This window comes from Microcebus murinus, chromosome 6, assembly GCF_040939455.1.
Source record: "Microcebus murinus isolate Inina chromosome 6, M.murinus_Inina_mat1.0, whole genome shotgun sequence".
Taxonomy (NCBI): Eukaryota; Metazoa; Chordata; class Mammalia; order Primates; family Cheirogaleidae; genus Microcebus; species Microcebus murinus.
The window spans coordinates 11,839,783-11,854,522 of NC_134109.1; the positions used below are offsets into that span (position 1 = coordinate 11,839,783).

The 14,740-nt window shown below is 41.6% G+C and overlaps 2 protein-coding genes across 3 annotated transcripts; one reads left to right on the forward strand and one right to left on the reverse strand.

Moving 5' to 3' along the window:
• The first annotated feature begins 30 nt into the window (after positions 1–30).
• GON7 (GON7 subunit of KEOPS complex) lies at positions 31–3,448 on the forward strand. The gene is made up of 2 exons (XM_012738590.3): positions 31–238; positions 2,606–3,448. The coding sequence occupies exons 1-2, from the start codon at positions 31–33 to the stop codon at positions 2,698–2,700; spliced, it is 303 nt and encodes a 100-aa protein (XP_012594044.2). The 3' UTR covers positions 2,701–3,448.
• A 7,105-nt stretch (positions 3,449–10,553) lies between these two features.
• Positions 10,554–12,189, reverse strand: LYSET (lysosomal enzyme trafficking factor). Of its 2 annotated transcripts, none has more exons than XM_076003757.1 (2): positions 12,121–12,189; positions 10,554–11,220 (listed from the first exon to the last, which is right to left on the reverse strand). In XM_076003757.1, the coding sequence occupies exon 2, from the start codon at positions 11,202–11,204 to the stop codon at positions 10,809–10,811; it is 396 nt and encodes a 131-aa protein (XP_075859872.1). In that variant the 5' UTR covers positions 11,205–11,220; positions 12,121–12,189; the 3' UTR covers positions 10,554–10,808. The 2 variants fall into 2 exon arrangements, with proteins under 2 accessions (XP_075859872.1, XP_012594041.1); XM_012738587.2 differs by lacking the exon at positions 12,121–12,189 and adding an exon at positions 11,665–12,107.
• Between the last annotated feature and the right edge of the window lie 2,551 nt (positions 12,190–14,740).

Sequence of the window (14,740 nt, forward strand, 5' to 3'; positions counted from 1 at the left end):
CTGGCGCGCTCTTGAAGCTAAGCGGTCGCCATGGAGCTGTTGGGAGAGTACGTCGGGCAGGACGGGCAGCAGCAGCGGCTGCGGGTGTCCTGTGAGGCGCCCGGTGACACCGACCCTTTCCGGGGCCTGTTGTCGGGAGTGGCCCAGATGAGGGAGCTGGTAACCGAACTCTTCGGTCCCCTGGCACAGCAGGAAGCGCAGCACCGGCTGGCGGCGGCTCCGGACGAGGCCTTGGACGGTGAGCTGTGCGACAGTGCTGGAGCGACAGGAGGGCGGGGCGGGGCGCCCAGGGGAAATCTGGTTGGGGAGCCGGTGTAGAGTGGCAGACGTGGAGAAAGTGAGTCTCGGGAAGAAGAATTGCATCAAAAAAGTATTGGCACTCACTGTCATATTTATCCCGGCTTCTTCTACTCGGGCATTCTCATAACTCATTTGTATCACAGAAAACATGCTGAAGGCCTACTGCTCTGTGCCAGGCACTGGGCTGAGCTCTGAAGAAAGAATGAGATGAATGCGACTCAGCTCCTGCCCTAGTGGAACACGAGGGGATTAGATAGGCACTTATTAAAAGAGTGAAAATGTGATTCTGTGGCCCTTTGTAGCTATTGCAAACAGAGAGAACGCAGGAAGGCTTCGTAGAGGGCATAACTCTTGAGCTGAGTATTGAAGGATGAAAAGGAGTTTTACCAAGCGAGAAATTACAAATGTGTTTGGAAGATTGCAATTTGTCGCAGAAGGTGGGATGGGGAAACTGCGGCCTTCTGATTTTCAGACTGTTCTTTTTTAAGCACCAAAGGAGACAAGAAAAGCTTCATCTTTCTCTGCTGCACCCGTTTTAATAAAAGGATCTGTTCTGTAAAATTTGGATTCAATCGAAAGGGCGCATTTAAGGACCTAGAAGGCCACATTTTGCCTTAAGGCCGCAGTTTACCCACCCCTTTGACTTCTGGTTTCCATCTTAAGAATTAGATCCTGATAATGTGGATGTTGGCTATAATCAAAAAGAACAATCAGTAACTAGTATTGGCTAAAAAGTGAAGAAATTGGAGACCTTGTACATTGTTGGTGGCAGTGTAAAATGCTGTTCCCACTTTGAAAAAGGTTGGTAGTTCCTCAGAAAGTTAACATAAAGTTACCATATGACCCAGCAGTTCTCCACTGCTAGTCTTCCCAAGGGAACTGGAAACATGCTCACATAAAAAAAACTTATACATGAATGCTCATAGCAGCATTATTCATAATAACCTAAAAAGTGGAACAAACACAAATATCCATCAACTGATATGTGTATAAACGAAATGTGATAGTCCATACAGTGGAATATTATGTAGCAATAAAAAGGAATGAAGTATTGGTACAAGCTACAACATCAATACACCTTGAAAACATTATGCTAAGTGAAAGAAGCCAGACATGAAGTGGGTACCTGTTGTATGATTTCAATTATGTGAATGTGCACAATAGGCAAATCCATAGAGATAGAAAATAGATTACTCACCCGGGCACAGTGCACACCTATATAGTCCCACCAACTCAGAGGCTACAGTGGGAGGATTGGTGTAGCACAGGAGTTGGAGTCCAGCCTCAGCAGCAGACCAAGACCCCATCTCTAAAAAAAATTTTTTTAAAAAGAAAAGGCCGGGCAGGAGAGGTGGCTCATGCCTGTGATCCTAGCACTCTGGGAGGCCAAGGGGGAGAATCACTTAACCTCAGGAGTTAGAGACCAGCCTGAACAAGAGCAAGCCCCCTTTTCTACTAAAAATAGAAAAAATTAGCTGACATGGTGGTGCATGCTTGTAGTCCCAGCTACTTGGGAGGCTGGGGCAGGAGGATTGCTTGAGCCTAAGAATTTGAGGTTGCAGTGAGCTATGATGACACCACTGCACTCTAGCTGGAGTGACAGAACTAGACTCCATCTCCAAAAACATAAAAAAATAAAAAGGAAACTAGATTAGTGGTTGTCAAGAGGAATGACTCCTAATGGGGTACAGCGTTTGTTTTTGGAGTGATAAAAGTGTTCTAGAGTTAGATAATGGTGATAATTGCAGAAGCTACTGGATATACTAAAAACCCCTAAACTGTACGCTTTAAAAGAGTGAATTTTATGGAAAATGAATTAATACCTCCAAAAAAGAAAGTGATGGAAAAGAAACGTTTTAAACACTGAAATTCTCAGCTGGGTGCGGTGGCTCACGCCTGTAATCCTAGCACTCTGGGAGGCCAAGGCGGGTGGATTGCTCAAGGTCAGAAGTTCAAGACCAGCCTGAGCAAGACCCTGTCTCTACTATAAATAGAAAGAAGTTAATTGGCCAACTACTATATATAGAAAAAATTAGCCAGGCATGGTGGTACATGCCTGTAGTCCCAGCTACTTGGGAGGCTGAGGCAGGAGGATCACTTGAGCCCAGGAGTTTGAGGTTGCTATGAGCTAGGTTGACGCCACGGCACTCTAGCCGGGCAACAGAGTGAGACTCTGAATCTTTTTAATCTAAAATATGCATGGTTTTATTAATCTCTAGATTGAAATGATCTCATTATCAACCATTTTAGCTGTCTGTATTTCTTTCAACTACTGAACATATACAACAAATATTTATTTTAAAAGGTGATGATGAAGATGATGCAGAAGATGAAAGTAACATTGATAACAGACCTAACTCAGATGGACCATCTGCAAAACGGCCAAAACCACCATCTTAACAATAGCCTTATGAAATGTTAAAGACTGCTACTATATCCTAATTATTACACACTGACGTTTAAGGAAGATTTGTGCTCTAATTTGAGACAACTTTATCAAAGAGAAAATTGTTTCTTCTGTTTCTAGCAAAGAAAGATAATAAATGTTTAGAAATGAAATTTGTTTTCTTGAATGAGAAATAAATTTCAGGCCATGGACATAAAACAGAACATTTCATAATGTATAATATCCTCTAAATTGGCAACTGAATTTTTATCATTGTTTTCTATATTTAACCATTGAATTAAATTGTGTGGTGTCTGCATCTTTTAGCTCCTGCTTCTGTTAAAAGAGTACATATCATATTTCACAGGCAGTAACATTTCAAAGAACTGACATGAATGAGCAAGATGAAAATTGGGTATTAAATGTAAAAATGTCAGTTCTTTGTAAGTAGGAGGAAAATAAGGGAATAATATACTGAAAAGAAAGGAGAATCCTTGAGAGAGACCCAAGAAAACCTTGAATTCACACCCAATATACAGACATCCAGAGATGATGCCACTCAAGGAATGTGCATTAATTTTCTCATTTATCTTGTACCTTAAGGGAGCCAGATGGGGTGTGTTTTTGTTCTGTGATATGGTATATACAAGTAAAAATATAAGACCTTAAATAATCCATGTTGACTGTAACTTAGATATTTCCTTTTCTCCTGTAGTCATACTTTGATTTGCTTAACAAAGGAGTTGAATTGTTTTCAAAATATATATATGTGTGTGTGTTCTTTTTCTGTATATCACTGAGACTTGGGCAGTTTTATTTACTGTGCATCTTTCCTGATTAGAATCCAAAGAAAGCAAGTAGCATGTACCTAATGAAACACAAAATAGTCTTAGAATTTTAGAATTGGAAGTAACCTTACAAATTATATGATTTATTTCAGGGATAAATCAAATCTGAGAATAGGTACTTGCCCCCAGATTACAGATCCAACCATTAGCAGAGCTGGGTTACATAAATAGTCTTTAGTTATTTTGTTAAGCTGATAAAAGATTGAAGAAATCATTAATTAACTTTCATGAATCATCTTACGAAATAATTTAAATATTTCCGTAGTACTTTCCCAGTTATACATCCTGAAAACTATAGCTTACAAAATACTATATACTGTTAAGAAAATTCGGTTTACATACCTTTTCATGTCCTTAAAATACAGTTATACTTGGAGCGTTGGCCTTCCCCTAAGTACTTAGGTAATCAAAACAATGCCAACTAGAAGTTGTTGTAAACAATCAGAAGTTATCTTGTTTAGTTTATGATAATGTTTCTAATATTTAATTGTTATTTATTATAATTCCATTATCTCTATGCAGTCCTTAAAGAAAAAAATTTAGCCTATTTCTACTTAAAATTGATCACATTGTTAAATTGATAGCTGAACTTTGCTCCTGAACACTTTATGTTTTCTTCTTTGTTTGGTAATATAAAGAAATTTCAAGATAATATTTGTGCTTATGGCCTAATGTTTTGAGGTTCTGGGTTATAGGTTTAATTTTTAAAGTAAGTTTAATACTGATTCTAATTCTGTCTTCTTCATAAGTAACCCATATGTTTGAAAAAAAAAGTTCAGTTTGAAGGACCAGCATAGAAGAAATGCCTTGCCAAGTTTTCTAATCTGCTGCCTTCTAGTAGAACAAATATTAGCCACAGGCAAGCAGAACAAAGCTTCTCTTTGAAACATCTCCAACTTTACTTTTGTACAGGAAATTCAACACCACAATCCCACCTAAAAATAAACTTGACACTAGACTTATATAAATCTTTAAAAATGTGAAACATGAGATTTAGGCAAGATAGATGTCTTTTCTAAAAATAAGTACCTTTGTGTCACAGTAAGAAATACTTATTTTAATAATAGAATTCTGTGGCCAAGAACAGAAACTTTTATAATAGGCTGTGATTGCCTGGCTATCGTATTAGCACATTTAAACCTTTTTTTTTTTTTTTTAAATCACCTGGGAAGGCCAGGACAGTGGCTCACACCTATAATCTCAGCATTTTGGGAGGCCAATACCAGCCTGGGCAACATAGCAAGACCCTGTCTCTACAAAAAAGAAAATTAGCCCTACATGGAGGTGTAGGCCCATAGTCCCAGCTACTTGGGAGGCTGAGGTGGGAGGATTGCTTGAGCCCAGGAGTTCAGGGCTGCAGTGAGCTATGATGATGCCACTGCACTCCAGCCTGGGTGACAGAGTAAGACCCTGACTCCAAAAAAATAAATAGGCCAGGCTCGGTAGCTCACGCCTGTAATCTTAGTCCTCTGGGAGGCCGAGGCAGTCGGATCACTCGAGGTCAGGAGTTAGAAACCAGCCTGAGCAAGAACAAGACCCCGTCTCTACTAAAAATAGAAATTAATTGGCCAACTAAAAATATATAGAAAAAATTAGCAGGGCATGGTGGCACATGCCTGTAGTCCCAGCTACTCGGGAAGCTGAGGCAGGAGGATTGCTTAAGCATGGGAGTTTGAGGTTGCTGTGAGCTAGGCTGATGCCACAGCACTCACTCTAGCCCAGGCAACAGAGTGAGACTCTGTCTCAAAAAAAAAAAAAAAAATTTAAGAACTAAAGTATAAGCCGGGCGCGGTGGTTCACGCCTGTAATCCTAGCACTCTGGGAGGCTGAGGCGGGCGGATTGCTCGAGGTCAGGAGTTCGAAACCAGCCTGAGCAAGAGCGAGACCCCGTCTCTACTATAAATAGAAAGAAATTAATTGGCCAACTAATATATATATAAAATTAGCCGGGCATGGTGGCGCATGCCTGTAGTCCCAGCTACTCGGGAGGCTGAGGCAGCAGGATTGCTTGAGCCCAGGAGTTTGAGGTTGCTGTGAGCTAGGCTGACGCCACGGCACTCACTCTAGCCTGGGCAACAAGCGAGACTGTGTCTCAAAAAAAAAAAGAACTAAAGTATATCATGTGACATGCTGGGTACTTAATAGTAAATGTTAACTTTTTTTTTTTTTTTTTGAGACAAAGTCTCACTTTGTTGGCCAGGCTAGAGTGAGTGCCATGGCATCAGCCTAGCTCACAGCAACCTCAATCTCCTGGGCTCAGGCGATCCTACTGCCTCAGCCTCCCGAGTAGCTGGGACTACAGGCATGTACCACCATGCCTGGCTAATTTTTTCTATATATATTAGTTGGCCAATTAATTTCTTTCTATTTATAGTAGAGATGGGGTCTCGCTCTTGCTCAGGCTTATTTTGAATTCCTGACCTTGAGCAATCCACCCGCCTCGGCCTCCCAAAGTGCTAGGATTACAGGCAAAATGTTAACTTTTAACCTTTATTCTTTCTGGAGAGTGAACTAGATTGTTTGGCAGTCTAGCGAGAGACATTTTCAGTGGCAGTAAGAATTACTCATCCAATAAAATATTACTTCTATGTGCCAAGTACTGTTTTAGGCATGAAGCCTACAGCAGTGAACAAACAGACAAAATCTCTGCCCTCAATAGAGTTTAGATTCTGACAAAATATATAACATCATGTGATAAGTACTGTGGAAAAAAATAGAGGATGCTGCTTAATTTTAAATAGGGGTAGACAGGTTGGTCTCACTAAGGCAACATTTTAGCAAAGGTTTGAAAGTGATAGAGCAGGCCAGGGATAAGCATCCAGACAGGACACGATGCGTGCAAAGGCCCTGCATCAGGGTCTTCCAGCATGTTCAAGAAGAAGGCAGTGCAGAACCACTCATGTAGGATTTTGTATGCCATGATAAGGACAGTGCCTTTTATTCTAAGAGAAGCTAGAGGGGGATTTTCGAGAGGGTTAATACTTTTCAGTTATCAACCCAGGCCACTGGGTTGATAACGTATTTGTAGGGGATTTGAGGAGCAGATTTGGGTAAGTGGAGAGAATGTCAGCAGCTTGGTTTTGGATGGGTTACATTTCATGCCCTAAGATCGTAAGACATCTTAGTAAACATATCAGGTAGATAGTCGGGTATTCAAGTCTGGAGCTCAGGAGAGAAATCCAAGGTAATAACATAAATTTAGGTATCTGAAGCCATAAGCCTCGATGACATGAGGCTCAAAGGAGTATGAATAGAAAAGAGAACTAGGGCACAGCAACATTTAGAAGTTGAACGGATCCGCAGCAAGGAGCCAGCACAGGCGGCATAAGAAGCTGGTGAGGAAGAAGACAAACCAGAAAAATACCTAGAATTGGGCCGTGGAATACATGGTAGCTACTTGCCACATGTGGCTATTTAAATTAATTAGAATTGAAAATTTAGTTCCTCATTTACATTAGCTACATTCCAAGGGCTCCTTTCATGCAGCTAAGTGGCTACTTATTTGAACAGCACAGATATAGAACATTTCCATCATCGCTAAAATTCTACTGGACAGCGCTGGTCCAGAAGCCAACTGAAGGAAGTATCTCAACAGGAAATGTCAAAAACTGCTAATAAGTAAATTGAGGATTCAGACTTGACTATTGGATTTAATTATGTGTAGGTGACTGACAACTTGACAGGAGAGCAATTTTGGTAGAGTGGAAGAAAAAAGCCTGACAGAAGTATTCAGGACAAACTGTAGGAGAGGACTTTAAATCAGAAGACGGAATATTTAAAGATTTGCAATTAGAACAGCTGCATTGAACTTACTGCAAAGTATTTGTTGAAACTGTTCCAAAGATAAGCACAGCTCTCATGCCTAACAGATGAGTCTTTGGTAAATGATACATAAAAATCCCATGGACCAGTGATTCTCAACCCTAAAAGAATCATTTGAAGAATTTTAAAAACAGGATTGCCTGGGGCCCACCCCAGAGACTGATATAACTGGTTGGGAAAGGATCCTGGCATTATTGTTTTGTTGGCATTGTTTATGTGTGAGAAGTTTTTCGGTTTTTGTTTATTTTCTTGGGTAATTTTAATGTACAAAGTTCAAGACCCACTCACAGCCTTAGATCAAAATACTAATACATGATGTTTCCCAATCATGGTCCAAAATTATAAGGAACTTTATATGATGGAGAATTAGCAAAGTGATTGCACATAATTGAAGCAAAGATGAGTCATGTGGTATTGTTAGGTTTTCTGCCAGTATTTTGGAGATTGGGAATGTTAAATCCATCAAGAAAGGCAACACTAGATAATCTTAATAAAAAACACTACCACCACCCATGGTGAACAAACATACCAGTTTGATTATTTTATGGGTGCTGTTACTCATAGGAACATGTTATCTGATGACTCCACTTCTCCTCCCCCCAAAAAGGCTTTTTGTTAATTGCAGAAGTTTTAAAATAGAATCAAATTCTAAACTCTAAGGAATCACAATTTTTACTTTAAAACTGATAGTATCTTTAAAACCAGAAAATGTATGTGGTAACTATATCTCCATGAATTACATGTTTCTTCCATTCAGTTATCTATTCCCTATACTGGCACATTTGAAAAAATAAAATATGGGGCACATTTTGTGAAAAAATTCAACAGGATTACTTCATTTTGCATGTAGTTGCAAATAAAATGACTTATTAAATCATTGTGAGATATAGCTCTATTTTTCTCATATCTAGAAGCAAGTATTTACTAGTCATGGATCCTAGGATACTTGTCCCTTTCCTAAAATCCCTCAAGTACTTACTATATTTGCCATTCCTCCTGCTACATAATCCTGTATTCACTGCATTTTGTAGTGTGGTGTTAATATGAATAAATAATCTATTGTACACAAATCTCCTATTCATCAATTTCAACCTCCTCCTCAATCTAAGAGCGAAGAGATTTAAAAAATATATTCCACCTCTCCCTCTTTACCCACTAAAGAATGCTTTGAACAATTAAGCCATTAACAAACTAGGAATAATCTACCACTTGGATAAATAATTCCTAGATAATCAAAAAGCAGATTAACCCAGCAATCTGAAACTTACTAATTACATTTGGGAATACTACATTAATCTTACTCTAATTATTTTAATATTTCTACTGTCAAGGCAATTAGATCCTGAAAGATGGAAATGGACTGAACAATTACTTACTAAATCCTAATACTAGAATTTGAAATATAAAAGAGATAAAGTCTCCTTCAATAAAAAGGAATTACCACAAGTGGCACACTCACAAACCTTGCATCATATCAAGCATTTATAAAACCAAAAATAACTGAAATAATTATCTTAAATCATCACCTCAAGACTAATAAAACAGGAAACTGCTCAAAGATTTTTCTCAAATTATCATCTTTTTTGAGAAGCAGTATAGTGGAATGATAAAAGAGCTGCGATTTGAAGCCAGACATCCTGGGTTCAAATCTTGGCTCTTCCACTTACTTGCTATGTGATCATGGGCAAGTTATTAATGCCTGTGCTTCAGGTTTCCTCTTCTGTAAAATGGCACTAGTACCAGTATGATACTTGCCTCCGGACTATGTGAAGAATGAATGTAGTAAATCACTCATAAATAATACCCACACCATGCATACTGTGTACTCAGAAGATGCAAGTGACTTGGTTATCTGACCCTCACAGAATCAGGTATTTCAAACTGCTGCTTACTTTGAAGATTCAGTGTATTGTATCAAGGATACATCATTTCACTAACTAGACCTCTGGAGGTAGTAAGGGAGATAAGACTAAGTGGAGAAGGCTCTGACCCTGCTGCTTTTGCATTATAAAGGTACCAGCTTTCTTTTGAGTAAAAGCTTGCTATGGAATGCTCTGGTCAAACTAGATACAGCATGATGGTGAGGCTGCTAGGAAACTGTCAGATTTTTCAGTAGCTCAAAAAATTGAGAAAAACTTTTAAAAATAATATTGCCATCTCCATTCTTTGGCATGACTAGGCAAACAGTACCCAGTGCTAAAACATTTGTCATTTGTAAGAAGCAATATAGCTAAGTGGTTAGTAACAAAGACATTAGAATGCCTAGTTATAACCCTAGCTCTGCTACTTACTAGCTGTGTGACCTTTGGCAAGTTACTTAACATCTCTGCCTCAGTTTCTATATCTATAAAATCTGAATAATTGTCAGCTCATAGGGTTACTGGGAAGATTACATGAGTTAATTCATGTAAAGCTCTTAGAACAGGGCCCAACAAACTAAGTACCAAAAAATGTTGTGATTATGAAAACAGTGTAAAATGTTTCCCAGTATTAATGACATAACTGTATAAAAATATATTTTGATCTCACCCAGAGAAGAAAAAAAAAATCTATGTCCATTTTTAGTTATTTGTATTGGTACCAGACACGAGGTAGTACAGATGCAAAGGAAGAGGTACAGGTATCACATCTTCATGCAATTAACCTATTGCCTGAAGACCTGACCTTGAACCAGGAAAGAGGACCAGAAGGATGATGACTTGATAGTATCTTTTAGAGGCATATCATGCATCTGATAAGGACTGGACTAAATTATCTGTGATATTTTCACTGAATGCCTTGTTTCTGTCTTCTAGGTATAAGTTATTTATGGACTTTCAAACATACAGTCTCTTCCCAAGTAGTTTTTTAAAACCAGTAACATTAATGATTTAGCTAGCCATTACCAAGAGGAAGAACAAATTCTGCTTATCAAGACAGCCATCACCTTAATAATTTTATACCAATTCCTCATAAGCTGATAGCAAGCAAGTATAAACAGTTGTCATAGCTACAACAGGATAAATTGGTGTTTAGTTTGAAGAATTTTAAAGCAAGCCAAGTAATTGTATAAAATTTAAATTTTATGACCATGTTTGGACCTTTGTACACTTAACACAATGGAAATGTTTATATTCATTTTTCCCCCAATGGAAAAAATTCTGATTCATCACTATGTTGCACAGTAGAATAGAAATGAGTTCAGGTACTTAGTCAAGTTACTAAAGAATGCAAATAACAGACACGATTTTACTTCCAAAATCTGAAGTCATCAACATGATTCTGTAGTACTATATGTCAGGCTTTACCTAAAAATTCATTATTCAGATAAAGACAGCCCCCTAGTCACATTTTTTAAAAAGCCTCTGCCCCACCACAACTTCCTGAGATCTGTGAAGAAACTGCAGTCTTGTGATCAGACTCCATATAGTACTGGCAGTTTTGTAATCCTAGGGAAAAAATGGTGACTGAGTTTATGTGTCAATTAGTTGCAGTCTGCTGATCTGATTAGAAGCTTTGACAAATGCCTGGTGGCGATTGCAAATAACTGCCAAGCATATAGGGATGATACAGTAGCCCACCGTTTTGGGATCAGCTCTTGTACAAGAGTAAAGGAACAAAAACATCTGTAAGTAAGGTATCAGAAAAATAATTGTCCACAACCAAAAAGGCAGGGAGAGTAACCGAGCTTTCAAGGAGTGTGTCCATGTGATTCCTTCAAGGGGCTCCTCAGGGTGCTGTTGAATGTGTTCCAAGGCCAGTCTGTTGTAAGTCTCATTGATTTCAAAAACATAGTAAAATGCTGCTGCACTTGCTAAAAGATACAATCCCACTCCAATCCATCCCATCCGCTGACGGAAGTTCATCATTCTCCATGCTCTGTGCCTTCAAGTTTAAAAAAAATACAGTTAGGGTCTAGTAATGCTGTCATAGCAACTATTCCAAATGCACTTGCTGTATTTCCAAGAGCTCTAAAACATCCCAGTAACATATTAAAGATTCAAAATAATTACATGTATTAAGAAATGTAAACAACTTACAGGTTGTTTTGTGTCAGTTATGAACAAGTAAAAACACTGGTTTCTGTATGTATTGAGTTCTGCTTTTTATGTGAATCCCACAGAATAAATAAATCATTACACTCTACACTAAACAGGTCCACCTTTCCTTCCAAAACTGGAATTAAACCGGTTTCCTACGGTACATTTCACTTTTACTGTTGAAATATTTTCTGGCTTAAGAGTATTGCTTCAGACAGGAACACTGGGTTGTAAAAGTCAAGCCAACATTGGAGCCCCCAGGTTAAGACGGTAACTCTTAAACACTTACAATGGTCCCGAAAATCTTCCTGTTCCCACGGCAAGCGTTAAAGAGTCACTCAATTCTGAATAATCGAGTGGCTTTGGCATTTCAGAGAAAGCCACCATAAAAGAAATCCCCTGGGTTACCCGGCTCGGAGAAAGGTGAGCGCCGCCAGCCTGGAGCGCAAGCTAACTGTGATTAAGTACAGCGTGACTGCAGCCGGTCACGCGGCGGCCGGCCCCAATCGCCGCGGCTGGAGCCCCACTGTGGGCACCCGGCCCGGGTGGGAGACTCCCCCGCCACCTGGGCCTCCCAGCAGCCGGCCCCGCCCCCTGCCGCGCTGCAGCGCCGGCCCAAGGCGACCAAAGCTGCTCAGGCAGAGCCAGGCCCAGGCCTCACAGCCCTGCGGCGCCGAGAGCGCTACGTCCGGCACTTGCCGCCGGCCTAGCTTTCCGGCAAATCTGACCAGATCCCGGGTCTCACCTTCCTGTCCCGGCTAGCCAGCCCTCCTGCCCTCCCGGATGCCGCCGTAGTCGGGGCTTCCGGCTCGGGCCGGAAGCAAGAGCGCCCCGCCCGGAAGACCCGCCTCCTTGTGGCGCCAGAGCGCTTCCGCCGCTGCCCCGCCCCCTCGAGCAAGCCGAAAGCGCGGCGCTAGTGGTGGCTGACCCTTCGGGTGGGCGACGGTCTGGGCCTGGCGACCTCAGCGCTCCTCAGCCTTGCCCCCTGGTGCTCCGCTTGCGACTCTGATCACCCCTCACTCCTCGCTATGGAAAGCCCCGCAGGGGCTAGGCGGCACGGCAGCGATCGCCTTGGTCCCCAGAGCGTCCATCCGAGCCGAGTGGAGCCGGCCTGGCGCCTCGGCCGCCGGCGGACGGAGGCGGGCACCTAGCACTAGATGACGGTGAGGGGGAGCGGGTCCCGCGAGCGGCCCTGCAGGCCCGACGTGCGCAGGGGCGCCCCGCTGGGAGACGGCGAGGTGGCTGCTTGCCGCAGGGCGCTGCAGTGTGGGCCCGGGGGCCTGCACGGGCGCCCTGAACGTCGGCACCTTTAACCTGACTGCTGTGTCCTGCAGGCTGCTGGACCTCGGCACGTTGCGAGACTCATCTGGGGTGCCGCGGAGGATTACTCAGAATTGCGGTGGGCATCTGTGTCCCGAACGAATTAGAACTTAAAATCTATTATTTCGGGCGCTATGGCGTCGAGACTCTTAGAAGATTGGTGCAGGGGGATGGATATGAACTCTCGAAAGCCGCTGAAAGGCTCTGTTGATTGCCGGCATCCCTCAGACCTGCAGTGTGGCAGAAATCGAGGAGGCTCTGCGGGCCGGTTTAGCTCCTTTGGGGAAGTACAGACTGCTTGGGAGGATGTTCAGGAGGGACGAGAACAGGAAGGTCGCCTTAGTAGGGCTTACTGAGGAGACTGTTCATGCTCAGGTCCCTAAGGAGATATCGGGAAAGGGGGTTATCTGGAGAGTGATCTTTAAACCCCCTGACCCAGATAATGGATTTCTAAGCAGATGAAATGAATTTTTAGAGGGAGAGGGGATGACAGTGGGTGAGTTGACCAGAGCTCTAGGGTATGAAAATGACCCTTTTGACCTAGACCAGGACATGATCTCAGAAATTCGGGCCCTTGTGTTGGCACAGGCATTGGATGAGGCTCTTCAGCCTACCCTGCAATACCTGAACTATAAAAAGCTGAGAGTATTCTCAGGCAGGGATCCTCCAGAACCAGAAGAGGAAGAATTCGGACCCTGGTTGTTTCATACTACTCAAATGATGAAGGCATGGCAGGTGTCAGATGCAGAGAAAAGAAGACGATTGCTAGAGAGCCTCAGAGGCCCAGCATTTGATGTTATCCGTGTGCTCAAGATCAGCAGTCCTTTAATTACAGTCCTTGAATGCCTGCAGGCTCTTGAGCAGGTATTTGGGGTTATATATAATCCTAGGGAGTTGCAGGTCAAATATCTAACCACTTACCAGAAGGATGAAGAAAAATTATCTGCTTACATACTAAGGCTGGAGCCTTTGTTACAGAAGTTGATACCGAGAGGAGCAATTGAGAGAGACATTGTGAATCAGGCCTGCTTAGACCAAATCGTTGCTGGGGCAGTCCACAGAACAGTTCGCAGACTGTTTGATCTGCCAAAGGATGGCCCAGCTCCTGACTTCTTGCAGTACTGGCACGGATAAAGGATGGGGAGGCAGTTGAGGATGAGGAGGAGGCCCTTTTCCAGGCAGGATTAGGAGAGCATTTCACCTGAATCTCAGGAAACCAGGAAGGGATATCTGTCAATGAATGGAGCATGAAAGTAGAAAAGTCTGTATACTCCAGTGATAGACATTAACCAATCCCTACCTGTGCTGCCAAGTAACTTAATTTTTGTGCAGTTCTTGGTATAAACCCGTTGTCATTTCTGTCCCTATTTAATATCTCCTAAGTGTGTCATTGACTAGGAACGGTGTAGTTCTGCACTGCTATTTATTTTAAACCACTATTATTTATTTAAATTAGTCCCTGTGAATATTTTATGCAAAATTGTACAAAAGGTCTGTCACTACATATGTGTAGTACTCTGAGAGGACAGGGAAGGCTCAGGTGCACATGCTGACCAGATCTCATGAGATGTCAGCTTGTTTGGTAACAGGTGCAAGTGTAGCATATCACATGTGATGATGTTACATCAATAGTTTTTAGGTGTATATTGCCCTGCATTTATGATGAAGATCATGAGCAGTGGTTAAGAAAATTATTTTTTGTATGAATCAGAATTATATGGGTTCCGTGCAATCAAAAGGCAGAATTGAAGAGTCCACTTGCCCAAGGCCTCTTGGCAGTGGCTCTGGGTCATTGTCCTCAAATTTGGCTCAGAATAAATCTCTTTAAAAGTAAAAGAAAAAAGGCAGAATTGAATGCTGTGGTTGATAAGTTTGCAGTGATTACCTTGAACCCCAGATTTGTGATGTGTGTCATCAAAGCACCTAGTTCTGAATGTCATTTTCATGGTTATAAAATTATAGTTATAAAATAAAGGAATGCTAAAAAGAAAAAAGACTTCTTTTATCTGTTTTGTTTATATCAAGAGTCTAAGAAAGATTTCATT

Bases quoted from the DNA above. Each gene is read 5' to 3' on its own strand.
- GON7 (XM_012738590.3), top strand. From the start codon at position 31: ATGGAGCTGTTGGGAGAGTACGTCGGGCAGGACGGGCAGCAGCAGCGG. The intron at 239-2,605 runs GTGAGCTGTGCG...TTATTTTAAAAG, and splicing joins TCCGGACGAGGCCTTGGACG to GTGATGATGAAGATGATGCA.
- LYSET (XM_012738587.2), bottom strand. From the start codon at position 11,762: ATGGTGGCTTTCTCTGAAATGCCAAAGCCACTCGATTATTCAGAATTG. The intron at 11,221-11,664 runs GTAAGTGTTTAA...TTAAACTTGAAG, and splicing joins GGAAGATTTTCGGGACCATT to GCACAGAGCATGGAGAATGA.